This window comes from Bison bison, unplaced genomic scaffold (genome assembly GCF_000754665.1).
Source record: "Bison bison bison isolate TAMUID 2011002044 unplaced genomic scaffold, Bison_UMD1.0 scf7180017864525, whole genome shotgun sequence".
In the NCBI taxonomy this organism is placed as follows: Eukaryota; Metazoa; Chordata; class Mammalia; order Artiodactyla; family Bovidae; genus Bison; species Bison bison.
The window spans coordinates 850058-875532 of record NW_011495076.1 but is presented as its reverse complement, the minus strand read 5'-3'; the positions used below and the strand labels follow the sequence as shown (position 1 = coordinate 875532).

General features: G+C 42.4%; 1 protein-coding gene across 1 annotated transcript in view; it reads right to left on the bottom strand.

Moving 5' to 3' along the window:
- BMPER (BMP binding endothelial regulator) overlaps positions 1-25475 on the bottom strand; it is a 252908-nt gene that overhangs the window by 99339 nt on the left and 128094 nt on the right. Inside the window, exons 7-9 of the mRNA XM_010831140.1 lie at positions 11228-11327; positions 5729-5838; positions 870-1010 (exon numbers count right to left, since the gene is read on the bottom strand). Coding sequence (XP_010829442.1) covers positions 870-1010; positions 5729-5838; positions 11228-11327 — 351 coding nt within the window. The remainder of the gene's footprint in view (positions 1-869; positions 1011-5728; positions 5839-11227; positions 11328-25475) is intronic.

Below are 25475 nucleotides of genomic sequence, written 5' to 3'. Positions count from 1 at the left end.
TACCACACGTGACGCCCTTCCCTGAGGCATGATACATCAAATCTTTTTACATATGTCGTAAGAATCAAGACGCTCCCTCCAGCTCTGTAATAGGAAATCTAGCCAAGTGCAGAGGGCCTGAGGTGCCTCCATCTCTGACTTGATTCTGAGGGTCTCGATTCTCAAAGGTACCCTGAGATGACACCTTCAGGTACAGAGAAACTCCCTCCACCCGTGGGGAAAACAGATTAGATGGGCAGCACTTTGGACAAAGTCAACGATCTTAATCCTAACGTTTAAATGGTCACTGGCCAGCTTCCACCCATGCCACTAGAAAACGATGTAAAACACACCTGAGATGGGCAGCAGACGACCCTACTAACTCAGCTGGGGCAGGACCCGCTCATCTTTGTTCAACTGCTCTGCTGGCCACAACCTCACCCAAACAGCTTCCAAATGGGAAAATCTCTCTCTGAAAAAGGAGCTTAGTGGGAAAGTTCTAAGAGAATCAGGATCTTGGCACGGAGGACTGTGCATCTCTGACTGCTGTCCCCAGGCATTTGGGTACCCATAGCTGCACCATCCAGGGGACTCCTCAGCTCAGCCCCAACCACTGGCCACCACATTTAGAAAAGGCAATGTTTTACAGGTTTAACGTATGTTATACACCAAAAGTAAAGCCAAGAAAAACACATTTTCAAACAGTTGCTTCTCTACCCCTAAGTGTCCTTGACTCTAAACATATATGCACATATAATATAAATAAATACTTTTATACACATACATACATGGATACACAAAATATGAAATATTGCAATCTGCACTTTGCTAGGAGCTTTCCACAACTCACTATCATACAGTAGTTCCCATGAGCTTGGTTCATGACATACCCGGAAAATCTTGTTGCCAAACTTGCACACTTTGATGTCTTCCTGGGGCACTCGTAGGAGGCAGTCATCACAACAGGCCTCCTCGCCTCTGTCGCAGCCACCAGGGTGGGAGCACTTCTTCTTACACACAACAGTGGAGTCCTGGGGGCCCGAAAGCAAACTGGAAGTTAAAGACAATTTCCACCTCCACCAGACATTCTGCCTGGCCTTCCTTTGTGTGTGTTAGTCACTCAGTCATGTCTGACTCTTTGCGACCCCACGGACTGTAGACCACCAGGCTTCTCTGTCCATGGAATTCTCCAGGCAAGAATATTGGAGTGGATTGCCATTCCCTTCTCCAGAGGAACTTTCCAACTCAGGAATCGAACCCTGGTCTCCTACATCACAGGCAGTTTCTTTACTGTTTGAGCTACAGGGAAGTCCTGGTCTTCCTTTAACAACCCACAATTAACTTCTTTAAAACATATGCTGAAGATGTGTATAAAAGTCATTCAGTCGTGTCCAACTCTTTGCAACCCCATGGACCCCTATACAGTCCGTGGAATTCTCCAGGCCAGAATACTGGCGTGGGAAGCCTTTCCCTTCTACAGGGAATCTTCCCAACCCAGGGATCAAAGATACCATATTCTGCTGCTGCTGCTGCTGCTAAGTCGCTTCAGTCGTGTCCGACTCTGTGCGACCCCATAGACAGCAGCCCACTAGGTTCCCCTGTCCCTGGGATTCTCCAGGCAAGAATACTGGAGTGGGTTGCCATTTCCTTCTCCAATGCATGAAAGTGAAAAGTAAAAGGGAAGTCACTCAGTCGTATCCGACTCTTAGCGACCCCATGGACTACAGCCTACCAGGCTCCTCCATCCAAGGGGTTTTCCAGGCAAAAGTACTGGAGTGGGGTGCCATTGCCTTCTCCGACCATATTCTAAGTCACTGCAATAAATCTTTCATTCACTTCAAAATTTTACTTGCTGACTAAGTATCCAGACTAGAAGAAGAGGAAGCTATGAACAGTGTGACATATGACCCCCACTTTCCAAGGGCTTATCAGTTAATGCTCAGCAGACTGATGGGATATCCTGCTCCAGCCACTGGGTTAGAAGGCCCAGTGCACTATGGACCAACCAGTTTCCTTCCTTTTTCCTGCCCTTCTCATCTTTTACAACCCTCCTTAACAGTGTTCCCTCAGGGCTCTCCCATGGCTTTATGACACCTTCTAAGAGCTGACAGTAAACTCAGGATATCTTTGATCAAAGAGTAAAAATTTAGAGCTCATGCTCCATGTGAAGATGAAATTCCTTAGTGTGTTCTGTGTTCACAAAGGAACCAAATGAGTGATTCTAAAGCTAGGCCTGGGTTCTAGGGGTCTTCCATCAACTGTGTGACCTTAATCAGGGACACTTAAACTCTGAGGGTGACAAGTCTATATCTGTAACATTAAGGAGTATGGCTTGATTTCAAAAGAAGTGGCATTCCATGGACAAAATAGCCAAGTGAGTTGTATTTACTGACTCATTCAACAATGCATGGGAAAAAAGTTCAGAGGAGCCTATTTTATATATATATATATATATATATATATAGAAGTCACTCAGTCGTGTCCTACTCTCTGTGACCCCATGGACTATATATATAGCCCACCAGGCTTCTCCGTCCATGGGATTCTCCAGGCAGGAATACTGGAGTGGGGTTGCCATGTCCTTCTCCAGGGGATCTTCCCGACCCAGGGATAGAACCCGGTCTCCCGCATTGCGGGGCAGACGCTTTACCCTCTGAGCCACCAGGGAAGCCCTAAGAAAGGCAAATTTCTCCAGTTTCCCAGCCAACAAGTTGAAATTTCACCTGGAGTAGAATGTCAGATGAAATGACTATAAGAGCAAAATATTTATGAAACTTAGCAGAAGACAGGATGGAGGAAAGAAATATCCCAGGGTAGACTGGCAATGACCTCAAAGTGCTGAGTTAGTGTGAACCAAGAGCAGGGAAATGAGAGACCAAACCCCTCTCCAAGACATAGACCCAATCAGTAAGCTTGGAGAGAGGACTCACTTTGGAGCCTCACATACAAATAGGTTGAGTAAATTGACAGATGTAACTTCTGCAACTTCTACATCAATTCTATGGTTTCAAGAGGCACTTCTGGTACCATCTACTACACTCTCACTAACTTATCCTCTTAAGATTAATATGAAATGAGATGATCCTTCAAAAAAAGGCATTTGTTATTCAAATCACATCACACAGTGGATAAGATATAGAATTGAATATGACCAGGGTAGAATGCCAGTTCATGTATTAAGTGTATTGTCTTGTACAAATCCATCCCTCTGTGCCCGGGATTCCTCATCTTCAAAATGGAGATGATAACACCTCTCAAGTTGATTGTGCAGTTTAATGGAATATGCAAAGTACTTGGCACAGTGCCTGGCACATCGAAATAAGTCAACTCATAAATTGGCAAAAATCCTTTGTCAAACTGCATATTTTGATTTCAAGTTTGAAAAACAAGGGCACTCACCAGCTCTAGAATAATGCATACTTCATGACAGATTGCCCAACTTTCATTAAATATACACCCACAACCAACCATCCCCCACCACACACAAACACACACACATTTAGAGTATCATTAGATCATTGCCTGGAACTGGATTAAGCAATTAGAATACAGAGATGGATAGATGTGCGCCTGTCCTCAAGGAACTCACAAAGAGAAGAGATAACCATCTGAACAAAGACTATATAATAATGTGGTAAAAAGAACTGGTAAAGGTATAGGGCTAGGAGAGAAGATGCAACAATTACCTATCTAGGTGGGTTGGGAAAACCTCACTAGAAGAGGTGATATCTGAGAAAGGCTGCTATAAATGAAGAGGAGTTTGCTAATCAGACTCAAGGAAGATGAGGACACTGCAGGCAGACGGAAACCGAAAACTGAATTGTGTTTAGACAACTATTTCCTGCACCTGCATGGCACTCACTGGATGGGGATACTGGAGAGGGAAACTCTAACAGATACAAAACAACCCTGATCACCCCAAATGATTGCAGCCTGATTCTTCAAGTATTCCATTTCCCAAAAATGACCGTGAATTCATACTCTGATAAAAAACATCTTGAAGGAACAGCTTCAGTTACACTTCTTTTGAGTATTGGGATATATTGGCTAATCACCTCTCAAAGAATCTCTCAAAGAATGAGACCCAAAACGCTGCAAGCATAACTAATTTCCATCCCTGGGATGCCTGGCTTTTCTGCAATCAAGAGAATCGGGAATGTGATGTCTTTCATCAAAGGCTCAGTATCCCCAAGAGGAAGCTATAACCTGTGAAATTCCAGGAGAGAAAGAGAAGTCCAGAGGATGGAGGCCAAGGCAACAAAAGGAGTGGCTATATGCTTAGCACAGGATTCTATGAACCATGAAAGAGAGGAGAGGGCCTCAGGAAAGTAATTCCAGTCTTCGGAATTACTTGCTGTTCAGTGCTAGGGAACAGACAGTTCAGCCCTTCCTTGGCCACTTCCTTGAAGATGCAGTGCATGCTCATTAACAAACCATGCCTTGAGTAATCAGGAACTTTTGAACTCTAATTCCAGCTACTGATTGACAGTGAAAAAAGTTCCTCTTTCCCTCTCCAGACCTCTGGTTATTAAAAACAAACAACTATCACCCCAAAATGTATTATTCTAAACTCATGTCACACAGATGTTTCGATTAACTTGCTAATGAATGGTCCTAAAGTCCTCTGTGTAAATGATTCTCTCCTCAGTTTCAGAACTGAATCACCATATAAACATAGTCTAGGAATGTGTGATGTGCATAATGCCTTTAAATTTCTGGAGCTGAGGAATTCTTTCTTTACCAGTCACTAGATGTGTGGTTCGGAGAAGGCAATGGCACCTCACTCCAGTACTTTTGCCTGGAAAATCCCATGGATGGAGGAGCCTGGTAGGCTGTAGTCCATGGGGTCGCTAGAGTCGGACACAACTGAGCGACTTCACTTTCACTTTTCACTTTCATGCATTGGAGAAGGAAATGGCAACCCACTCCAGTGTTCTTGCCTGGAGAATCCCAGGGATGGGGAAGCCTGGTGGGCTGCCGTCTATGGGGTCGCACAGAGTCGGACATGACTGACGCGACTTAGCAGCAGCAGCAGCAGATGTGTGGTTGCCTTTTGAGAAAAGTGTGTAATGACTCAAGTAAGAAATGGTATGATGAACAACACATAAATACTCTCTTCCCAAACTACCAGATTTATTTTTGTGGTAACTGTGAACCCATGCCTTTCTTTTCTCTTTACTGCTGTTGTTCAGTCACCAAGTCATGTCTGACTCCCTCATGGACTGCGGCACACCAGGCTTTCCAGTCCTTTACTACCTCCTAGAGTTCACTGAAACTCATGTCCATTGAGTCGGTGACGCTATCCAACAATCTCATCCTCTATTGCCCCCTTCTTTTCCTGTTCTCGATCTTTCCCAGCAACAGACTTTTCTGATGAGTTGGCTTCTTTTCTCTTACATGTGGTTAAAGCCATTTTTATTGCCAGGTGTGTCAGAGAATTCATACTGAATAAATAGAGCCAGAGAACACTGCAATGTGCATTTGTCTGACTTTTATAAGTGCTTTAGCCCCTCAGAGTTTAATTCTTACCCCTAGAGCTAACTTATTGGTCCTGGGAACATAACAGTGATTCATAATTTGGATCCTATGTCTAAACTTCCTTGTGAACATGCAATATAACTTTACAGATAAAGTGGCATCAGTAATGCCTCATTACCATAAATAACACATTATTATATTTGGCTATAGTGTTAACATTAAAACCAAAATGTCATCCATTCTGGACCACAGCCCCTCAGAACCATCTTACCTTGCAGGTACATGCAGTGCAGTTATCATAGAGAAAAGAGGATCCATTGTCATAAACATCACTGCGAAAGAGGCAGCTTCCAAATGGGAGGTCAAACACTTTCCTTTGACCTAGAAAGAAGCAACAGCATAGCGTTAGCAAGACAGAAGTCAGGATTGTCCCACTTCATCATCAGCAATTATAGCACAGGACTGTTAAACATTCCCACAAGACCAGGTAAATCTAGTGCACAAATACAGAGCCATGGGTCACATGTTTCTAGGGGATTCCCAGGAATCATGACTTCAAAGAGTTTTTGCTAAAAAGAGTTTGATTCCATACTGAATCTTGTAAGTTTAACAAACCTTTATTATGAGTTCATCCTAGTGAGCCAGGATGACTAAGGCATCCTGTCCCAATGGAGCTTAATCTACTGGGGAAACAAACCCACAAAAGATGATTTCAATACAATAAGACAGTCAGTTCTGGAAAGAAGCCAATCTAGGAACTGTGAGGATGGGAAGGACAGAGAAGACTCAGGATGTGCTGCCTGAGCTGTATCTTAAAGAATGAGTAAAATTATCCAGAAAGTGGGTGTTGGCAGGGAAGAGGCAGGAGAAGTCAAGATATCCAAAGACGACTAGGATGAGCAAAACGAAAAACTAATGAGATAGTATATCAGTTGAAGAAATGACAGGTCCATTGGCATCAAGGGTGATGCTAACTCAAAGATCACACAGAGGAGGAATTCAACTCCACAAACGCAGTGTTCAACCTCCCACAGGCATCACACCTCTTGCAGAATTACCGTGGTTTTCCCTGATGTAAGGATTTGACTGGTGACCCAAAAGGCGAAAAAAATCAACCCCAAATAAAGAGTGTAATCCACTTTCCTCCTTTCTTTCAGTATTTGAGTTTCTACTCTCTGGAGCACATAAAAATATCTCTGAAATGTTACTTCAATTAAGGACTAAGTTGAGAAGTCAAAGATTAATCATCACTCATAAGACTTATACCCACACTCTTCCTGTAAAAAGATTAAAAGCAATCTCTATTTCATTGGAGACCAAATGAAATGCTGAAGTATCTATAAACACATATGAAATGCTATTCTCGGAATTAGAATTGTTGGACTTACTGTTAGTAGGTGTCAAGAAAAATGCCATCTTCCCGTTAAAAGTCAACCTCAAAGCTGGGATACAGTATAGATGTAGAATTAAATCATTAGTTTAGTTCTCCCTACAAGAAGCAAACTTGCTTCAAAAGATGATTGTGATAATTTTAACTTGGGTCCCACATACAGACTCCCGGGTGACCTTGAACTTGATTTCTCCAGGCCTGACTTAGTTCACTTGTCGTAAAATGATATCAAAATGCCTCCTCCCAACAACACATTGCCATCTCTAACTACAATGTCAATGCTAAAGTATACATCAAAAACTTTTTTATGGTTAGATAAAATTTAGCATAATGACTGTATGTGCACCTAACAATTAGCAATACCCCAACTGAAACAGGCATTCTTCTGTGTATACTCAGGTTCTAAGTCTTCTGAAGTTTGTAAAAATGTATAGATTAAATCAGAGGATTACCTGAAAAATACAGAATTCATCCTTTCTCTAGGTCTTCCTCTAGGTAACTCCCAAGGGTTGTCTGAAGCATCAGAAATCTGTGTGCAGGCTACCCACCCCATCAGAGTCACACCTGTCATATCACACCTTGATTTAGGACACTCTATAAAAGTATAAGAAACACCCCTAAGCAGATTTTTTTTTAATTTACTACAAAAATGATGGTGACATTATTTTTCACTGCTTTAAACACTGTCCTCTATATTATTCCATCAAAGATATATTTCTGTCCCTTAAGAATTAAAAATAGCCCTGCTTCAATCGAGCATTTGTTTCAAATTGTGATAACATGGTTTGCTTTGTCCTGTCTTTTATTATATATATTATTATATATTATACTATTAGTGTTAGACTGGTAGATTGATACATCAGTAGACTACTGAACAAAAAAGGCTTGAGTTTAATCTCCCTGCACAAATATGATCAATGGCAGATAAGTATTATCATTATTAGAGGTGGTATAATTCAAATAGGCTTCCCAGGTGGCACAGTGGTAAAGAACCCACCTGCCAATTCAGGAGACGTGGGCCCAATTCCTGGGTCAGGAAGAGCCCCTAGAGAAGGAAATGGCAACCCACTCCAGTATTCTTGCTTGGAGAATCCACATGAACAGAGGAGCCTGAAGGGCTGCAGTCCATGGGGTCGCAAAGAATCATACACAACTGAGCAACTGAGCACATAGCACATATAATTCAAATATGATCTTGGGCCGTGTGACTCTGAGAGGTGCATCGGTGCTCTATATATAGAAACTTCTGCTGAGGCTGTCATTGAAAATGAGAAAAGAGAGGAAAATAGTGCAAAAGGCAGGGGTATGTCATGTGAATGAATCCTGCTCACGGGAAAACTGAACAGCAAATCAGTGTCCAAAAACCCAAAAGTCTAAATAGTCTAAAATTTCAGCATCCACTAAGCATTGCTATGTTTCCTTTTTTTTTTTCCCTGTCTTCTGTTGTGTGGGTATGTTTCTTTCTACTGTCAAAGAACATACAATCTTACCTAAATCCCAAAGTCATCATGGCTCAAAATAAGATAAAACATTCAAAAGAATAGTTCAGAGACTCTGTGTATAGCCTAATCTAAGCCATTTCCACTTTATTCCTCTGGGGCTTAGCCCAGCAGTAAAGGTCTCATTTGGGAGAATTTCTGAGTGTCCTAAGAGTTGCTGTTCCTTTTGTAGTCCAACTTATGACCACAAACGGACAGAAAAATCTGCATTCAATACAACAGTCATTGTTCATATGAGAATCTCATCTGACTCAGCATATCCACGATACCAGCTTCAGAGCTTTAATCAAGCTTGCTGCTGCTGCTGCTAAGTCGCTTCAGTTGTGTCCATTTATGCGACCCCATAGACGGCAGCCCACCAGGCTCCTCCATCCCTGGCATTCTCCAGGCAAGAATACTGGAGTGGGTTGCCATTTCCTTCTCCAATGGATGCACGCATGCTAAGTCGCTTCAGTCATGTCCGACTCTGTGCGAGCCTATGGACAGCAGCCCACCAGGCTCCTCTGTCCACAGGATTCTCTAGGCAAGCCTACTTATCTTCAAGTTGAGGCCCCAAGCCACACCTCCTCTGGGACGACTTTCTCACCTAGATGGGGCCCTGTTTCCACCATGACCCACAGCATGATGATTTCAACAACAGTGAACTGGCTACTTCTCTTCCAGGGGCACAAGCACACATGGGCAACCCAAGAAGCACACACATCAGGGGAAATGCCTTCAGTCAGTCATGTCTAAACAATTCTCCTTTGTTCTGATAATATCTATGGAATTACTTTAAAAGCAGGTGCATGTTTGTGTGTGTGTTTGCATGTATGTACACAGAAGGACGGCAAACATTATTAGATGAAGAGTTAGCAGCAGAATCCTTCAAAGAAGAGAAAGCTGCCTTCATTTAAGAAGATACCTTTATTGGCCAATTCAATTGTAGAAAGATAGACTTCAGGGTATGGCTATGATAAGCTGGGAATGATAAAAATAAATCAACAGGTGTTTCGGTTGGAGGAAGCAAAGTATGACAGAAAAGACAGAAGATTCAAGGAAAGAGTGTGGACAATAAGGATTGGAGGCTGTAATCCACAGAAAAGGGACAGTGATATTTTCCTAAAGGCAAAGTGGCTGAGACCTTTTAAGAACAAAGCAAGCTTAATATTTCAGTTTCTATTATTCATTGTGCTTCCCTGAAAAGTAATCAGCCTCTTACTGTAAACCTTCAGTGAAATCCCCTGCACAAGCCTTGATTCAATAGCACCATAGAATGTGAAAAGACAGGGTGGGGAGGTTTTCCTGAAAGGACAAAATGATGTTGAAGAAGCAGATGGAGGAGGGAAAGGAAGAGGAACAAAAAAAAGGGAAGAGAAGGAGGAGGAGGTAGAAGAGGAAGAGGTAGGGAACAAATAGAAAAAAGCAGCAGGAGCGAAAACACAAAGCCAGCGGTGACTAGAGCAAATACAAGCCCCCTGCCAAGGATCCCTGGAGATACTGGTGGGGATGCTGCATATTCTATTGTATTCATTTGATGGATCAAGCTACTTTTATCTGAATCTTAAATGGTCAAGCTCAATCAACTCAATGACCTTAAGGCCACATGGAAGAAGCTGATACATAGATAAAGAACAAAAACCAAAGGATTCCGGGCTCTAGGGACCCTCCATCCAGGGTGTTTCTCTTCAGGTGGTAACATGCATGCTGCTCTCCATGTTACCTGGAAAGCTGAGAAGCAGCAGGTTAAATCGTGGGTTTGGGAATCACAGAGACTCATGTTCAGGAGTCACCTCCAGAGCTCACTAGCTGTGCTACCTTCTAGGAATTCTACTTCTTTCTCAGCACAAAACTAATCATGGTCCCTATATTATTAATACACATCAGAATTCTATACTTAGCACCTGTATGTCACAGACTCTTGAGAAAATTAAATGAGAAAAAAAGTTCCTGAAGTTTTCACATGGTACCTAGTACATAATAATTGCTCCAAAAGGAATAGCTAATCCTCTTTTTTATTGACTTATTCATTATTCCCTTCCAAACCTCTTGTTTGAGGCACCTTATCCTCCTGCATGTTTTTGCCTCTAAAATAACACTCTGTTCCTCCATCTGTTTACTTCATATGCCTTTATTTATTTATTTTTCTTTTGGGGCCATGCTTTGAATCGTGTGCGATCTTAGTTCCCTGACCAGGGATTGAACCCTCACACTCTGTCTGCATCCCCCATCCAACCCCCACATTGGTAGCACAGAGTCTTAACCACTGGACTGCCAGGGAAGTCCTCACATGCCTTTAAAATACGTTCCTACTAAATGTCAGATGCCCAGTTAAAGACAGTTTCTCAGTGTTGTTCTCCCCACAAAAATACATTCCTACTAATCATCAAATGTCCAGTTAAAGACGGTTTCCTCAGTACCATTCTCCCCACACCAGGCTATTATCCCAGGGTGTCTGGTATAGCAGGTTTACAACTACAGGGGAAGATAAGAGAAAAGAAAGTTCTGGGGAGGCTCAGAAGTGAAATAAACCCTTGTACACACCTTGGTGGTGGTTTAGTCTCTCAGCTGTACCCAACTCTTGCAACCCCATGGTCTTGTAGCCCACCAGGCTCCTCTGTCCATGGGATTTCCGAGGCAAGGATACTGGAGTGGGTTGCCACTTCCTCCTCCAGGAGATCTTCCTGACCCAGGTATCAAACCCAGGTCTCCTGCATTGCAGGTGGATTCTTTACCTACTGAGCCACCACACCTTACACTCAGGTAATCAGAAGAAGGTGTTGTCTCTAAGAAGCCATGAAATAGCACAACTTGAGAACCTCAAGATAACAAAGTGGACAACTCTCAACAGAAACTCCCAGAATGAATTACATTGTTCTTTGACCTGAAAACAATCACTCACCCAAACATTTGGGGCAGCACTGTCCTGGGGGAATGTGGCTAAGGTGCTGAGGACAGGAGAGAATGGGACAGACTTCTCTCACGCACTGTGTCCTGCCTCCCTAAAGAAAAGAGGAGAAAAAAGCACATTTAGAAAAGTACGTGCATATATATAGTGTCTAACCAAACTATCTGGAACAAACCTAGACCTTCCCTGGGGTTGGTCCCAGGGTGATTGCTCAGACCTGGCAACTGCCCCTAGGCATCCCGTGCTCTTCCCCGTAGATGCCATGAATTGTACCCATGAGAAGGCTGCCTCTAAAGCGATGGGTTCAGCATCACCTCTCCCCACTCACCACCACCACCACCACCTTTATCTTTTTTTCCTTCTTGAAGTGAAAGTGAAAGTCACTCAGTCATGTCAGACTCCTTGCAACACCATGGACTGTAGCCTACCAGACTCCTCTGTCCATGACATTCTCCAGGCAAGAATACTGGAGTGGGTTGCCATGCTCTCCTCCAAGGGGATCTTCCAAACCTAGAGACTGAATCCTGGTCTCCTGCATTACAAGCAGATTCTTTACCGTCTGAGCCACCTGAGCATTTTGGCTTTTAAGACCAACCAACCCTCTCAGTTTGGCTGAGATTTGAGGCTTTCAGTACTATAACCAGGAAATGTCTCTGGCAAACCCAGACAGGTTGGCCTTTCTTTCCAAGCCCAAGGCAAGAAAGCAACTTTGGGGGTTTTACTGAGATGTGTCTTCCTGTTTCAGACCCCCATCTTTCTAGTCCTGCAGTAAAGCTTCCTCCAGGAAGACTTCCCTTTTGGTCACTCCTTAAAGGTGTTGCTAGAACAACTCAGCAAGGCTCAGATTTGGGGAAGTTAGTCAATCTGCTGAAAATGGATACACTGGAAGCCAACATTCAGAAGAACCATTTCACTGAAGTCACTCAGCCAAACTAATATGAATCAAGTAGAAGGTTTATGATGACTGATATTAAAAAGACTTCAGCAGCCTTGGAAAATGTTCTAGAGTCTTCAGATCTTTCACTGTCTCTCATTCTTGACCCTTTCTGTCCTCCAGCGTCCATCACCTCTGACATTCATTCCTTGTCTTCCTCAGCATCCCCTGCTTCTCTGCCCATTAGTATCTTTTGCCCCTCCGAGATGTGAAGATGAGCACACCAACTTCCTTTCTCCATTCCTTAGCAGGGATGCCTGTTTTCCAACCTCAGCAACTTGTAACTGAATCCCCATAAAGCCAAGACAAGAAAAAACAAAAAACGGGTTTTCCAGTCAATTTACATTCAACAGCTTTGCAAGGCTCAAGTGAAAACTATCCGGTGCAATATGAATTACTATCAAACTTGTGAATAATTCAGTTTTTTTTTTTCTTTACCAAAAAAAATCAGTAAATTTGTTAGATCAATCACTAGGCAAATGACATCTCAATGAATTGGCTTCTCTAGGATTTGAGCTGGAAACCAAACTAGTAGACCCTCCGAAGTACCCGTTGCCTCAAGCCTGGAATTTTTATCTTAAGAGGCCTCAGGAAATAAGCAACTCACGCCTCAAAGAGTCCTGGGCCTCGCAAGGGAAAGATTCCCTCAGAGCGTTTCCTCACACCTTCTCCAGCACTTTCTGTATTAACACCAGACATTGGCCGTCTGGATCCTATTCGTTCCCATCCGAGCACACTACTGTCGCCTGTTGTTTCTGCTTTCCCTTCCTATTCCTGCCATTTTCATTGTGCAAGTTTTATTTTTTGGTAGGGACAGATGAAAAGGGTAGAGCATGTTATGTCTTTTTAAATATTTATTATTTTTAAGCCACTTTAAGGTTGGCTTCTTCCCCAAACCAATAGAAAACACACAAAAATACCACAAAAAGTCCTTCTGTTGTTTTTCCATTATTTCCAGATCAGCACGAATCACTAAAAATCTCCCAGGAATCCCTAGCTGTTCTCAGTGAGTTTCCTCACTCGACTGTATAATCCTAGACTCTGGCCCTTCACCAGACTTCAGAGGCGCATAACCTGAGTCTTGGTCACACTCTGAGGTCTGCCCCGGCTTATACATAAACCACAAAAGTCAAATCTAGAGGGAGGCAGAAGGCTCTCCTTAGCTTTTAACTTCCTCAAATCTCGAAGCCTTGGGCTACACGAGGTTGCCTGGATGTCGGCTTCTCTTAGGTGCACAGAGAATGTATTCTTTTCATCAATTTTCTCTGTTCTTGTTGGATCAGCATCTATTTTTCAAGCATATTTTAAAATTAAAATTTAAGAAAAATATTGCATAGTTGCATGGCCGTTAACTTGTCCAACACACTGGAAAGCTAGCCAAAGACTGTGTGTACTCCAGTAATTTTCCTTACAATAAGGTCAAAGAGTGAATTTTGCATACATAATACAACTGCAGTTTGTGTCTCCCAAGAGTCCGTTAAAGTAACTTGAACTCCAATTTAAGTTTGCTGCTTTGGTCAGGTTTTATTTTGTTTGGGTTGCAGAATTGTGGCATAGCCCAAGTCCCGAGGCTGCATTCCAATTAATACCTCCAAAGAAAGTCCCAGGCCCTTTCAGCTCACAACCTGCTTCTATGATTTCAAATCAGCAGGGACTCTGGCTAAACTATAAGCCAGGGCTTTGCTGTAAACTAAGAAAGTTAAAAAAGCAGAAGCAAACATTTCTGGTTCAAAAATTGCACTAATTCCTACTGTAATTGCACTAAATTGACTCTATTAGATTATCACCATGGCTTTCTAATTAACTTACCTGCCTCAACTTTCTTTCCACGAGTCCATCCTGCAAGGTTCAATATCTCCAAGACTCTTATCCAGCATCCATAACTGTTTCATTATTTGAGCTAAGATTTATTCAAGGTTTACCATACATTGGGATTACCAGCAGTGAATATAACACACCAAAAAATCATTCTTTATAGAGCACATCCATATGCTAAGGTGGAGGATGACTTAACCATAACATTCAGGAGACAGTTTAACCCATTCAAGCTAAAAGTCCGTGTAGAAATGACTAGGTGCCCACTAGAATCTTTTTTTTCTCCTGACACAGAGCCAATCTGTATTTCCAAGTCTCCCTTACTGTTAGGGGTAGCCAGTGGGAGGTAGATGGAAATCTTTCACACTAAAGAAGGCTGAACGCCAAAGAACTGATGCTTTTAAACTGAGCTGTTGGAGAAGACTCTTGAGAGTCCCTTGGATTCAAGGAGATCAAACCAGTCAATCCTAAAGGAAATCAATCCTGAATATTCATTAGAAAGACTGATGCTGAAACTGAAGCTCCAATACTTTGGCCACCTGATGAGAAGAACTGACTCACTGGAAAAGACCCTGATGCTGGGAAAGATTGAAAGCAGGAGAAGGGGATGACAGAGGATGAGACGATTGGATGCATCACTGACTCAATGGACATGAGTTTGAGCAAGCTCCAGGAGACGGTGAAGGACAGGGAGGCCTGGTTTGCTGCAGTTCGCGGGGTCACAAAGAGTCAGACACAGCTGAGGGATTGAACAACAAGGTGCCATGCTCTCAAGAATTTTGCAATAACTTGGAAGAGCCTGCTTCCCTGAGTCACCATATGGAAGTCTACCCACTAAACACCTGCAAGGAACTGTTAAATGAGCAAGAAATAAATTTTACCGTGTTAACACTCGGATGAATCAGTTCTTTATTACCCCAGTGAGGCAACATACTCCATAATCTTTTCTCCAATCTCCTTTACTTCCAACACCAACACAGAGAGGGGATTCCAATGTATCTTATTTCTTTCCTGTCCCCAAACATATCTTATGCCTTCTCTCTTCTTTATGCATGCATCTTTCCCTTTCTGCCCCGATCACTGACCCCTATGGAAATCCTGCTTCACTCAAGGTCTATTTCCTGCCTCTTCTCTTCTGTAAAGTCTTCTCAGATCAGATCAGATCAGTCGCTCAGTCATGTCCGACTCTTTGCAACCCCATGAATCACAGCACGCCAGGCCTCCCTGTCCATCACCAACTTCCGGAGTTCACTCAGACTCACGTCCATCGAGTCAGTGATGCAATCCAGCCATCTCATCCTCTGTCGTCCCCTTCTCCTCCTGCCCTCAATCCCTCCCAGCATCAGGGTCTTTTCCAATGAGTCAACTCTTCGCATGAGGTGGCCAAAGTACTGGAGTTTCAGCTTTAGCATCAGTCCTTCCAAAGAAAGCCCAGGGCATCGATTCTTCGGCGCTCAGCCTTCTTCACAGTCCAACTCTCACATCCATACATGACCACAGGAAAAACCATAGCCTTGACTAAACGAACCTTTGTTGGCAAAGTAATGTCTCTGCTTTTGAATATGCTATCTAAGTTGGTCATAACTTTCCTTCCAAGGAGTAAGCACCTTTTAATTTCATGGCTGCAGTCACAATCTGTAGTGATTGTGGAGCCCCCCAAAATAAAGTCTGACACTGTTTCCACTGTTTCCCCATCTATTTCCCATGAAGTGATGGGACCGGATGGCATGATCTTCATTTTCTGAATGCTGAGCTTTAAGCCAACTTTTTCACTCTCTACTTTCACTTTCATCAAGAGGCTTTTGAGTTCCTCTTCACTTTCTGCCATAAGGGTGGTGTCATCTGCATATCTGAGGTTATTGATATTTCTCCCGGCAATCTTGATTCCAGCTTGTGTCTCTTCCAGTCCAGCATTTTTCATGATGTACTCTACATATAAGTTAAATAAACAGGGTGACTAGACCCTTTCAATTCCCAACAACCTCCTCTATAATCCTGTATCTTTTCTTTTCTCATCTGTATTCCTGTGGTATTTTTGACACACACATGAACATTTAACCCTGACAGACAACACTGGTTTTGTCTCTAAGGGCAGGAACCAGTCCTTTGAGCCTAATATCCTTCAATGGACTCAAGGAAACATCTCAATAAAAATTCATTGAATGAAAGGAAGAGCCACCACATATAATGAGCTCCAGAATCCAGGTAAATTGTTCAGAGCAACTGAAAGATGCTGATGAGACGGCAGAGTTCAGGGCTGTCTGCATCCCTTTACCTTTGTATCTCCGTGGGTTTTGCATAATTTGGGTACCAACTAAATGTTTGTTAGTGCCCATATTTCAAAAAGCATCCCTCAACTTCAATTTTTAAAGATGGTATGAGTCCTAGTATCCATGTATTTTGTCTAATGTTTGAAAATGTCTAAATGGTCAAAATGCATAGGGACTAACGACTGTATTCCCATTTGATCAACAAGAAAAGCTAGGAACGTCCATGATACTGGAGAGTTACAATTTCTACCATTTGCCCATTCCTTGAAAAGGCAAACTTGTCCTCTAGAGGTGATCCTTTGTTCCTATGCAAGTGCTTCTCCAAAAGCAGTTGTTTTAAAAAGAAAGACATGGAACTTCTGCCAGGTCTATTTTCTTAATTTTCTTTAAGTTGATTTAGTCAAGAACACAATTACTTTGTGTCAAAGTTTACCCTAAAGCAGCAGTTCTGTTGCATAATTAAAAAAAAAAAAGAAAGAAAGTATCTTCCTGACGGTAGTGATGAGTGCAAGATGATAAAACTACAGCCATGTGCATGCAGGATGCTTCTCCATCCCTGAGGTCTGCCGGGAATTGGGGGCTGGAAACTGTTCTGCAGCACGTGACATGGCACTCATTCCTTGACCAGGAAACAGATCGTGGCCACCTAACAAGAGGTGGGAAGCACAGCAGTGCATGTCTAACCAGTTAAGACCAGTCAGCTACACGCAACCACATTCGAGAGTGATTTTTATTTGTCTGGAGAGTAATTTTTTTAAAACAATATTCAACTCTGAAGAAAATAGACTTCTCCATTGATTCTAGATGGAGGTGAGAACGAAAGAAGAGGAAAAACTAGAGGAACTAGTGTAAGGAAGAAATAAATCGTGGGTACAAAGAGCTCATGTGTGACTCACAATTTTTACATCACAACAACCAGTGGTATAAAGCAAATTTGGGAGCAGAGCACCAAATCTGAATTACAAATTGGGTTAAAAAACTTCTCTCAGAGAAATGGATATCTTTATCCATGCCCCTCTTCAACCTGGAAATTTATTTTGATGAAGTTCTGAAGCATGACAGCTACTTCAAGGGTGAAGGACTTAGTACTTGGCTTCCCCTGTTCTTGGCCAGTGTGGAATCAAAAATCAACACAAAAGAGAGGCTGCAGGTGAGTTGTGAGGATGAGGAAGTGGAAGGAGAGTGGACAAAGACATGTCACGTGCTTCCCTGGTAGCTCAGACAGTAAAGAATCTGACTGCAGTGCAGGAGACTTGGGTTTGATCCCTGGGTTGGGAAGATCCCCTGAAGAAGGAACCAGCAACCCACTCCAGTATTCTTGCCTAGAGAATTCCATGGACTTAGGAGCCTGGCAGGCTACAGTCCATGGGGTTGCAAAGAGGTGGACATGACTGAGCAACTTTTACTTTCACAAGCCCACTACAATGGGCAAGAGAAAGGCATATATGAACGCACACACACACACACGTATACACACACAATACACTGGCATATATGTTTATATTACGTGCTATAAAATGCCATGGACAGAGGAGCCTGACAGGCTATATAGCCCATAGGGTTCCAAAGAGTTGGAGTCGATTGAGTGACTAAACCACTACCACCACATGCTAAAATAATTTGTATGTGTGTGTGTGTGTACACGTGTGTGTGTGTTTGTGAGACTCAACACTAGCCTAGGGCTTTTCCACTTTGACATTACTGATGTTTTAAGACTTTGCTTCAGGGGGCCGTCATATGCACTGTAGAATGTTTAGCAGCATCCCTGGTCTCTATCCACTAGATGCCAGTATCCGCCTTCATCCCCTGGTTGCAATAAAGAGGAATGTCTCCAGACACTGCCAAATGATGCCGGGGTACAAAATCAATTCAAGTTGAGAACTACTACACTAGACCAACGTTTTCTCGAGCCACAATCCAGGAACCTGCATTTTTGATAACTTTCCCAGCCGACTTGAGTGCTGCTGTCCAAGGCACCACATTTTGCAAATGCCTCACTAACAGGAGCTTCCATCAAGCGGGGATTAAGTCATAATTATCTTGTGAGTTCCTCACAGCTAGCGCACATCATAGTTTATAACATGTGATTAAGACGTGTGTTCTGAATGATGGAGAATATTTTTTAGGTTGAAGAGTTCTCTGAGAGAAGAATCGGGCCCCATTTCACCTCAGTGGCTAGAGGCTACTTTTACTCATGATCATGGAAAGGAGAGCAGGAGTGGGTGACAGGCTGATGGAGTTGAATTACGCTTCTCTGAGGCATCTGTGCTGAGTCCAACTCGGGCTTTATCATCACCATCTGTATGGATCCTGGAGACTTTCTTTCCCAAGAATCTGAACATCATGCTATGCATGGATTTTTGTTTTCAAGTCATAAAATAAAACTCAACTTCAATTCTACACACAGAGAGTCAAAGGTATGTCAGCAAAGTTTGGCCACGGTACTTATTTTGTCCCATGAAAATCTTGAGCCAACAATGACCTCTGAGAAGTACCCACTGGGCTGATAAAAACAAAACCTTTTTCTTGCTTCACTGCCTATTCAGAAAATCAAGGCCTGCCTTAAGAATCAAGCCTGAACCAAATTCCTTTCATTTTTCCCATCAATTTATGTTTCCAAGTCCAATCGTACTATTGCTCATACTAACAAATTACCACACAGCCTTGGTGACTTAAAATAACACACATTTATTATCTTACAGTTCTGGAGATTAGAAGCCTGAAATCAATTTCACTGGGCTAAAATCAAAGTGTTGGCAGGGCTGTATTCCTTCTAGAGACTCCCAGAGGAATCTGTTTCCTTGTCTCTTCCAACTTCTAGGTTCCTGGTCTTCTTTCTCTGTCATCAAAACCAGCAGTAGCGTCTTCAAATCTCTCTCTGAACCTGGCCCTTGCTTCCATCATCATGTCTTCTCTAACTCTGACCCTTCCACTTTCCCTTTTTAAGGACTCTTGAAAAAAGGGCCCATCCAGATAATCCAGGATAATCTCTCCATTTCAACATCATTTTGTTGTTGTTCAGTAGCTCAGTTGTGTCTGACTCTTTGTGACCCCATGGACTACAGCACACCAGGCTTCCTGGTCCTTCACTATCTCCCTCAGTTTTCTCAAACTCATGTCCATTTAGTCGATGATGCCATCCAACCATCTCATCCTCTGTCATCCCCTTCTCCTTCTGCCATCAATCTTTCCCAGCATCAGGGTCTTTTCCAATGAGTCAGCTCTTCGCAACAGATGGCCAAAGTACTGGAGCTTCAGTTTCAGCATCAGTCCTCTCAATGAATATTCAGGGTTGATTTCCTTTAGGATTGACTGGTTTGCTCTCCTTGCAGTCCAAGGAACTTTCAAGAGTCTTCTCCAACCCCACAGTTCAAAAGCATCAATTCTTGGCACTCAACCTTCTTTATGGTTCAGCTCTCACATCTGTGCATGACTACTGGAAACATCCTTAACTAAAATTATATCTACAAAGTCATTTGTGCCATATAAGGTGACAGTCACAGGTTTGGGGGATTAGGATGTGAACATCTAGATGGTCAGAGAGCACATTATTATTAACTATATAACTACCACATTATATAACTACCAAAGTTATTATTATTAAAGAAATGACATTTCATTTCACTGTGTAGCATATAAGGTGACAGTCACAGGTTTGGGGGATTAGGATGTGAACATCTAGATGGTCAGAGAGCACATTATTATTAACTATATAACTACCACATTATATAACTACCAAAGTTATTATTATTAAAGAAATGACATTTCATTTCACTGTGTAGCATATAAGGTGACAGTCACAGGTTTGGGGGATTAGGATGTGAACATCTAGATGGTCAGAGAGCACATTATTATTAACTATATAACTACCACATTATATAACTACCAAAGTTATTATTATTAAAGAAATGACATTTCATTTCACTGTGTAGCATATAAGGTGACAGTCACAGGTTTGGGGGATTAGGATGTGAACATCTAGATGGTCAGAGAGCACATTATTATTAACTATATAACTACCACATTATATAACTACCAAAGTTATTATTATTAAAGAAATGACATTTCATTTCACTGTGTAGCATATAAGGTGACAGTCACAGGTTCGGGGGATTAGGATGTGAACATCTAGATGGTCAGAGAGCACATTATTATTAACTATATAACTACTACATTATATAACTACCAAAGTTATTATTATTAAAGAAATAACATTTCATTTCACTGTGTAGCACCAGATGTAATGTTTCAGCTCTAATGTCACTATAACGCACTATAATAACCTTCTTATCAGCTTTCCCCCCCCTGAACAAGCTAGCTTTCCTTATGTTTTACATAAAAGGAAAAGACAGCCAGGAACTTCTGTTTGAATCCTGGTTATATGGTACTGAACTGAACAAGTTCCTCACTTCCCATTTGCTCTCCCTCTGCTCATCTCTAGTTATTTCATTCTACCTTTTAGAAGGTGAACACTCCATTCAGACAATCTGAATTTCTCCTCTTGCTCACTCTCTTCTTATTGTCTCAGGCCAATCATCAGTGCTGATGGACATCTTCAGGAACATTTTGGATGTTAAGGAAGGAGGAAACCATCCTGTTTGCCAACAGGTCTCTTCAGGGCCCCTATATTTAAGTTCCCACCAAGTTGTATGATTTATCACCCTCTAGCCCTTGACAATAAGCCCTGCAGGGACTTCAGTGTCCTCTGATGGTAGATGATCCCCAGAGAGTCTGATTGTATTCATCATGTTCAGAGACACCTGCAGGAGATTCCAGAGAAACTGAAGGCCGGGGTGGGCAGCGGGGTGGGGTGGGGGTGGGGTTGTATGGTGCCACAGCCAGGCCTCCCCTGTTGCCAGCTCTAGGCTTATTATCAGCAGCTGCCTGGGTGAGCAGGTTCAGCCTAGCTATGGAGACAACGGTGGACTTCAAGGGCACGTGGAGGCAGGGCCAAAGGTCATAATTTTGTGAGACAAATATTAGAGTCATAAATAAATAGGTGATGTAAATGTGTTGATTCTTTTCACTAACACCATTTTAAAAGAGGGTTTCCATTATGTGTTTGCTTAAGCCTCATATCTAAAGCTAAAAATTCATCTGTCTTCCTCTGAGTCCTGGTTCTTTGCTCTTTCTTGTCACTTAGCTGAATGGCAGGGTTTGTTTGTTTGTTTGTTTTTTCCTTAATGTTTCTGCTTTGAAAAAGAAAATTTCAAATTTCTTCCTCTTCCCCAAGCCCAGCTTTCCCCACAGGTAGACACACAAATCACTGATAACAACTGGGGTACTGTTTGAGGCAAATTCCAACTGGTTGGAAGTTTCCATGAATATTTTATTCCCTGTCATTGTCCATTTTAGAAACAGGAAGATAAGACCACCCTTGAGGGCCAACCTCCAATGTGATCTTTGAGCAAATGCCCTGCAACCCGAGGGATAAAAAAGCTCTGGGAATCAGAATAGATCTGCCAGCCCTAGTTCATTTGGTGTCTGCGGATGGGAGCTGAGGGCTGACGGACGACTGGAGCAGAAGCAGTAATCTGCCCTGAAGGATGTGACACCTCTTTCCAAGGCTCACTGAACAGAGAGGTAGGACTTGCCGATAAGGGCCCTGAGAATCTGGCCTTGCTGGCAAGCATGGGGGGCTCCCTCTCTGAAACAATCAACAAATAAACAAACAAATCCACAGGAGAACACCCTCCTGATGTTTCAGATTCCCAGACACCTTCCAGACCACCCTGGTAGGACGTTTTTCAACTGCCGTTCTGGGGAAAAAAAAAAAAAAGTAAAAGAAAGAAAACGAGCCTTTTTCCTTTTCTTGCCATTTTTATCAAAGTTCAACCTTTCATCATCATGTAAGTAGTCAAAGCTGTTACAAGCCTACCACTGACACATCAAACGCTTTATCTACAGTCTGGCCCGCTTCCAGGGAGATGAAAAGACCGATCATTCAGAACTCACACCTCCTGTGAGTTATGAGCCATTCCTGAAAGGAAGGAAATAACACCATTGTGCAGGAGGAAGGGCATTTTTCATGTTCACCAGGCTGTCTGCACTGCAGCAAAGCTGGTTATGCGCTAGGGAGGAAGCTACACGAAAGCCTTTGACTGGAGGCAAGTGTCTCTAGAAATACTGTCCCACAGTATGCTCATGGACTGCTCATCTAAAACCTTTCTGTTGACCTTTAAGTTTTGACACCAGAAGTTGTTTATGTAATATACCACATGCTTCATATTGTTTTATTTTGCTTCCACAGTCTTTCATTTGGATTTATTATTTGCCCAAACTGGGTTGGGAGTTCACTAAGGATAGAAGCTAGGTTAATCTTCCTTTTGTCTTCCTCAAGTGCTTCTCTCCTCCCAGCTCCACAGCTAGATCACAGTAACATCGGACGTGCTTGGCTTTCAGTTAAACACCTGCTTGTACAGTTGTCAGTTAAAACTGGAATAATTCAAAAACGTTTGTGCTCCAGTAATGTTTCCTAAGGTCTAAAAATATCCGTTGCCTTAAAATGAATTAGTCTTAATGAAGATATATCTGGATCCCCTTACTGTATTGACAAAATTGCACTTAGAAGTCTTCACGATTTTTCATAAATATAGTATACCTGAAAACACTACAGAAAAAAGATTATATTTAAACTGAAATTTCTGAGTTGATGAGTCACAGCATTTTGGCTTTTGTTCATCTCTGCAACAAACATTTGAGTTTCTATATGTTAGACACTGTGATCTTTAAATGAAAAATTTCTAAACTTCCATTCAGTACACATGACTATGTATAGTTCTCTACTTTGTATCAAATGACAATTCCCTAAAATTCTAATAAAATATAAATTGCTGTAAACATAATACCCACAGAGTCCTATAAACACTCTAGCCTCTATTGAGGTACACTGTCCAGAGAAACTAGAGGCTTCTGCTGCTGCTGCCGCTGCTGCTGTTGAGTCAGTCGTGTCTGACTCTGTGTGATCCCATAGATGGCAGCCCAACAGGCTCCTCTCTCCCTGGGATTCTCCAGGCAAGAACACTGGAGTGGGTTGCCATTTCCTTCTCCAATGCATGAAAGTGAAAGTGAAAGTGAAGTCTCTCAGTCATGTCCGACTCTTAGCGACCCCATGGACTGTAGCCTACCAGGCTCTTCCGTCCATGGGATTTTCCAGGCAAGAGTACTGGAGTGGGGTGCCATTGCCTTCTCCGAGAGGCTTCTCACACTATTCATTCAAACTAGTGATGCCTGTGGGTATCACTGGTCTTGTCAACCAGTTCTAAGTTTGTGTTTTAAGACAATCAGGATGTAATCCAATCTTGGCAAGCTCTTGGGATGATCATAATCTAGGCCCAACATGATCAAAGGAAGAGATGTGTATAGACTGTTGGAAATAGTTGTGATGAGGGGCTCCTAGCTTGAGCCAAAGCTCTCATTCTGACAAGTCTGGGCAACTCCAGTGAAAAAGAGAAGTCCCCTGTTTGTCTTCTTGTGAGAGCAAACTCCATCCTAAGACAGGCAGAGATGCAGCACGACAGAACCCCCTAGTTACTGAGTCTAGTTACAGAAGGAGGGAATTATTGTGAATATAACTTGGCATCTGTCACTCCAGCTATCCCAAGTCCAGGGCCTGCCATGGATGCCCATGTTGGTTCTGAGGAAGAAAGATGCTGAAAATAAAGCTGAAAAGAACTGTGAAATATTCAAGTACAGGCCCACTGATTTGGGATTTCTATAATTGAGTAAAACACATGGAAAGGAAAATCCAGATGACACTGCTGGTGATCAGGTGGTCTCCATGATACTAGTGGCAACGTGCAGTCAAAGAGGATGGATGCAGTAGCCATGCCAGGCTGAGAGCCAGAGTGACTGGGAAAACGGGGCGAACAGGGGGGACAATGGCAGACAGACATGAGAGACGATGGACTCCTGTCCAGCGCAGAAAAGAGATATTTCCTCTATCATAAACTCTTTTTAGGAAGACTAGGCATCCGCCTAGGAAGATGATCACCATTGGCAATACCTATTATAAAATAGTACCTGTGGACAAAGCATACATATATTCTCTGGCAAATGGACTCGTAAGCAGAAAGAAAAAGTGCTTGGCTTCTTGCAGAAACAATGAGTTGTGTTAAACTGAGCTTCTCCTGGAATAATATCAGACGAGGTCCAGAAGCATTGTCTCATAGTCTTGGCCAGAACGTGCTCCAGAGAAGCCGGAAGAGAGTAGGTACCTCAGTGAGGGGGCAGCTGGCTGGAAAGTTTATCAGGTCATGGGTGAGGTCTGAGTGGACAACAGCTCTGTAACTATGACAATAGGCCTAGCAATCCAGAGGTTAAGGTTAAATCCTTAACCCTATTAAAAGGAATGAAAAAAAAAGTTCTACCCAAACAACAGTTGTATCTTATTTCAGAAAAAGATACAGAAAACAGTTCAGGACAAGTTATTTTAGGCCATAGCTAAAACAGAAGGCCAGATGCTTGTCGGAATTACCATAAACGTTTCAATGAAAGCCAAGGACAGTTTCCATGGTTCCTATGATACTAATGGAAGAAGAGTGGAAGGTCACCTTTGATTGGAAACCAGGGGAAGGCCGATCCATTTGAAATAGAGACAAGCAACTCAGAACACATGCAGCATCTCTCTTTAAAGACTAGTGCTGAAGCGGAGTATTTGGAAGGCAAATGTCAAAGACTCAGGGAGGCAGTGACTCAGAAACATCAACCATTTTATTTTTCCAAACCAACAGGAAGATGATGGCAATGTCTTAAAAACAAGCAGACTGAGTGAAAGTTTACACACTGGAGATGGAACATCTAGCTCTTTTCTTGACCGAGAAATCCAGAAAGTCGCTTTTTAAATTGACCTATGCTATTTATAAAGATCTTCATCAACCAGTATTAAAGTTTGGTTGCCTAATTCAGAAAACTGTTATAAACAAGTAGGTCAAAGTATATGACCAACTCATGATCAGAACATTGCTAATTCAGATTGGTTGAAAATATTTGTAATCTGAAGAGAGTATGGCATATGCTCAAGTGTGTAGATTATAGATATTGGCCTTGAAGTGAAGGATTCTCTTAATTTTTTAGATAGGACATAACATCTTATGTTTTCTAAGTATCTATCTGATAAAGTCTATTTAGGGAGTCTGTGGGTGAGATACCAAAATGGTTCCATCCCCCCCACCCCACAAAAATTGCTGAAGTGGAAAATACACTTACATTTATGTCCTATATT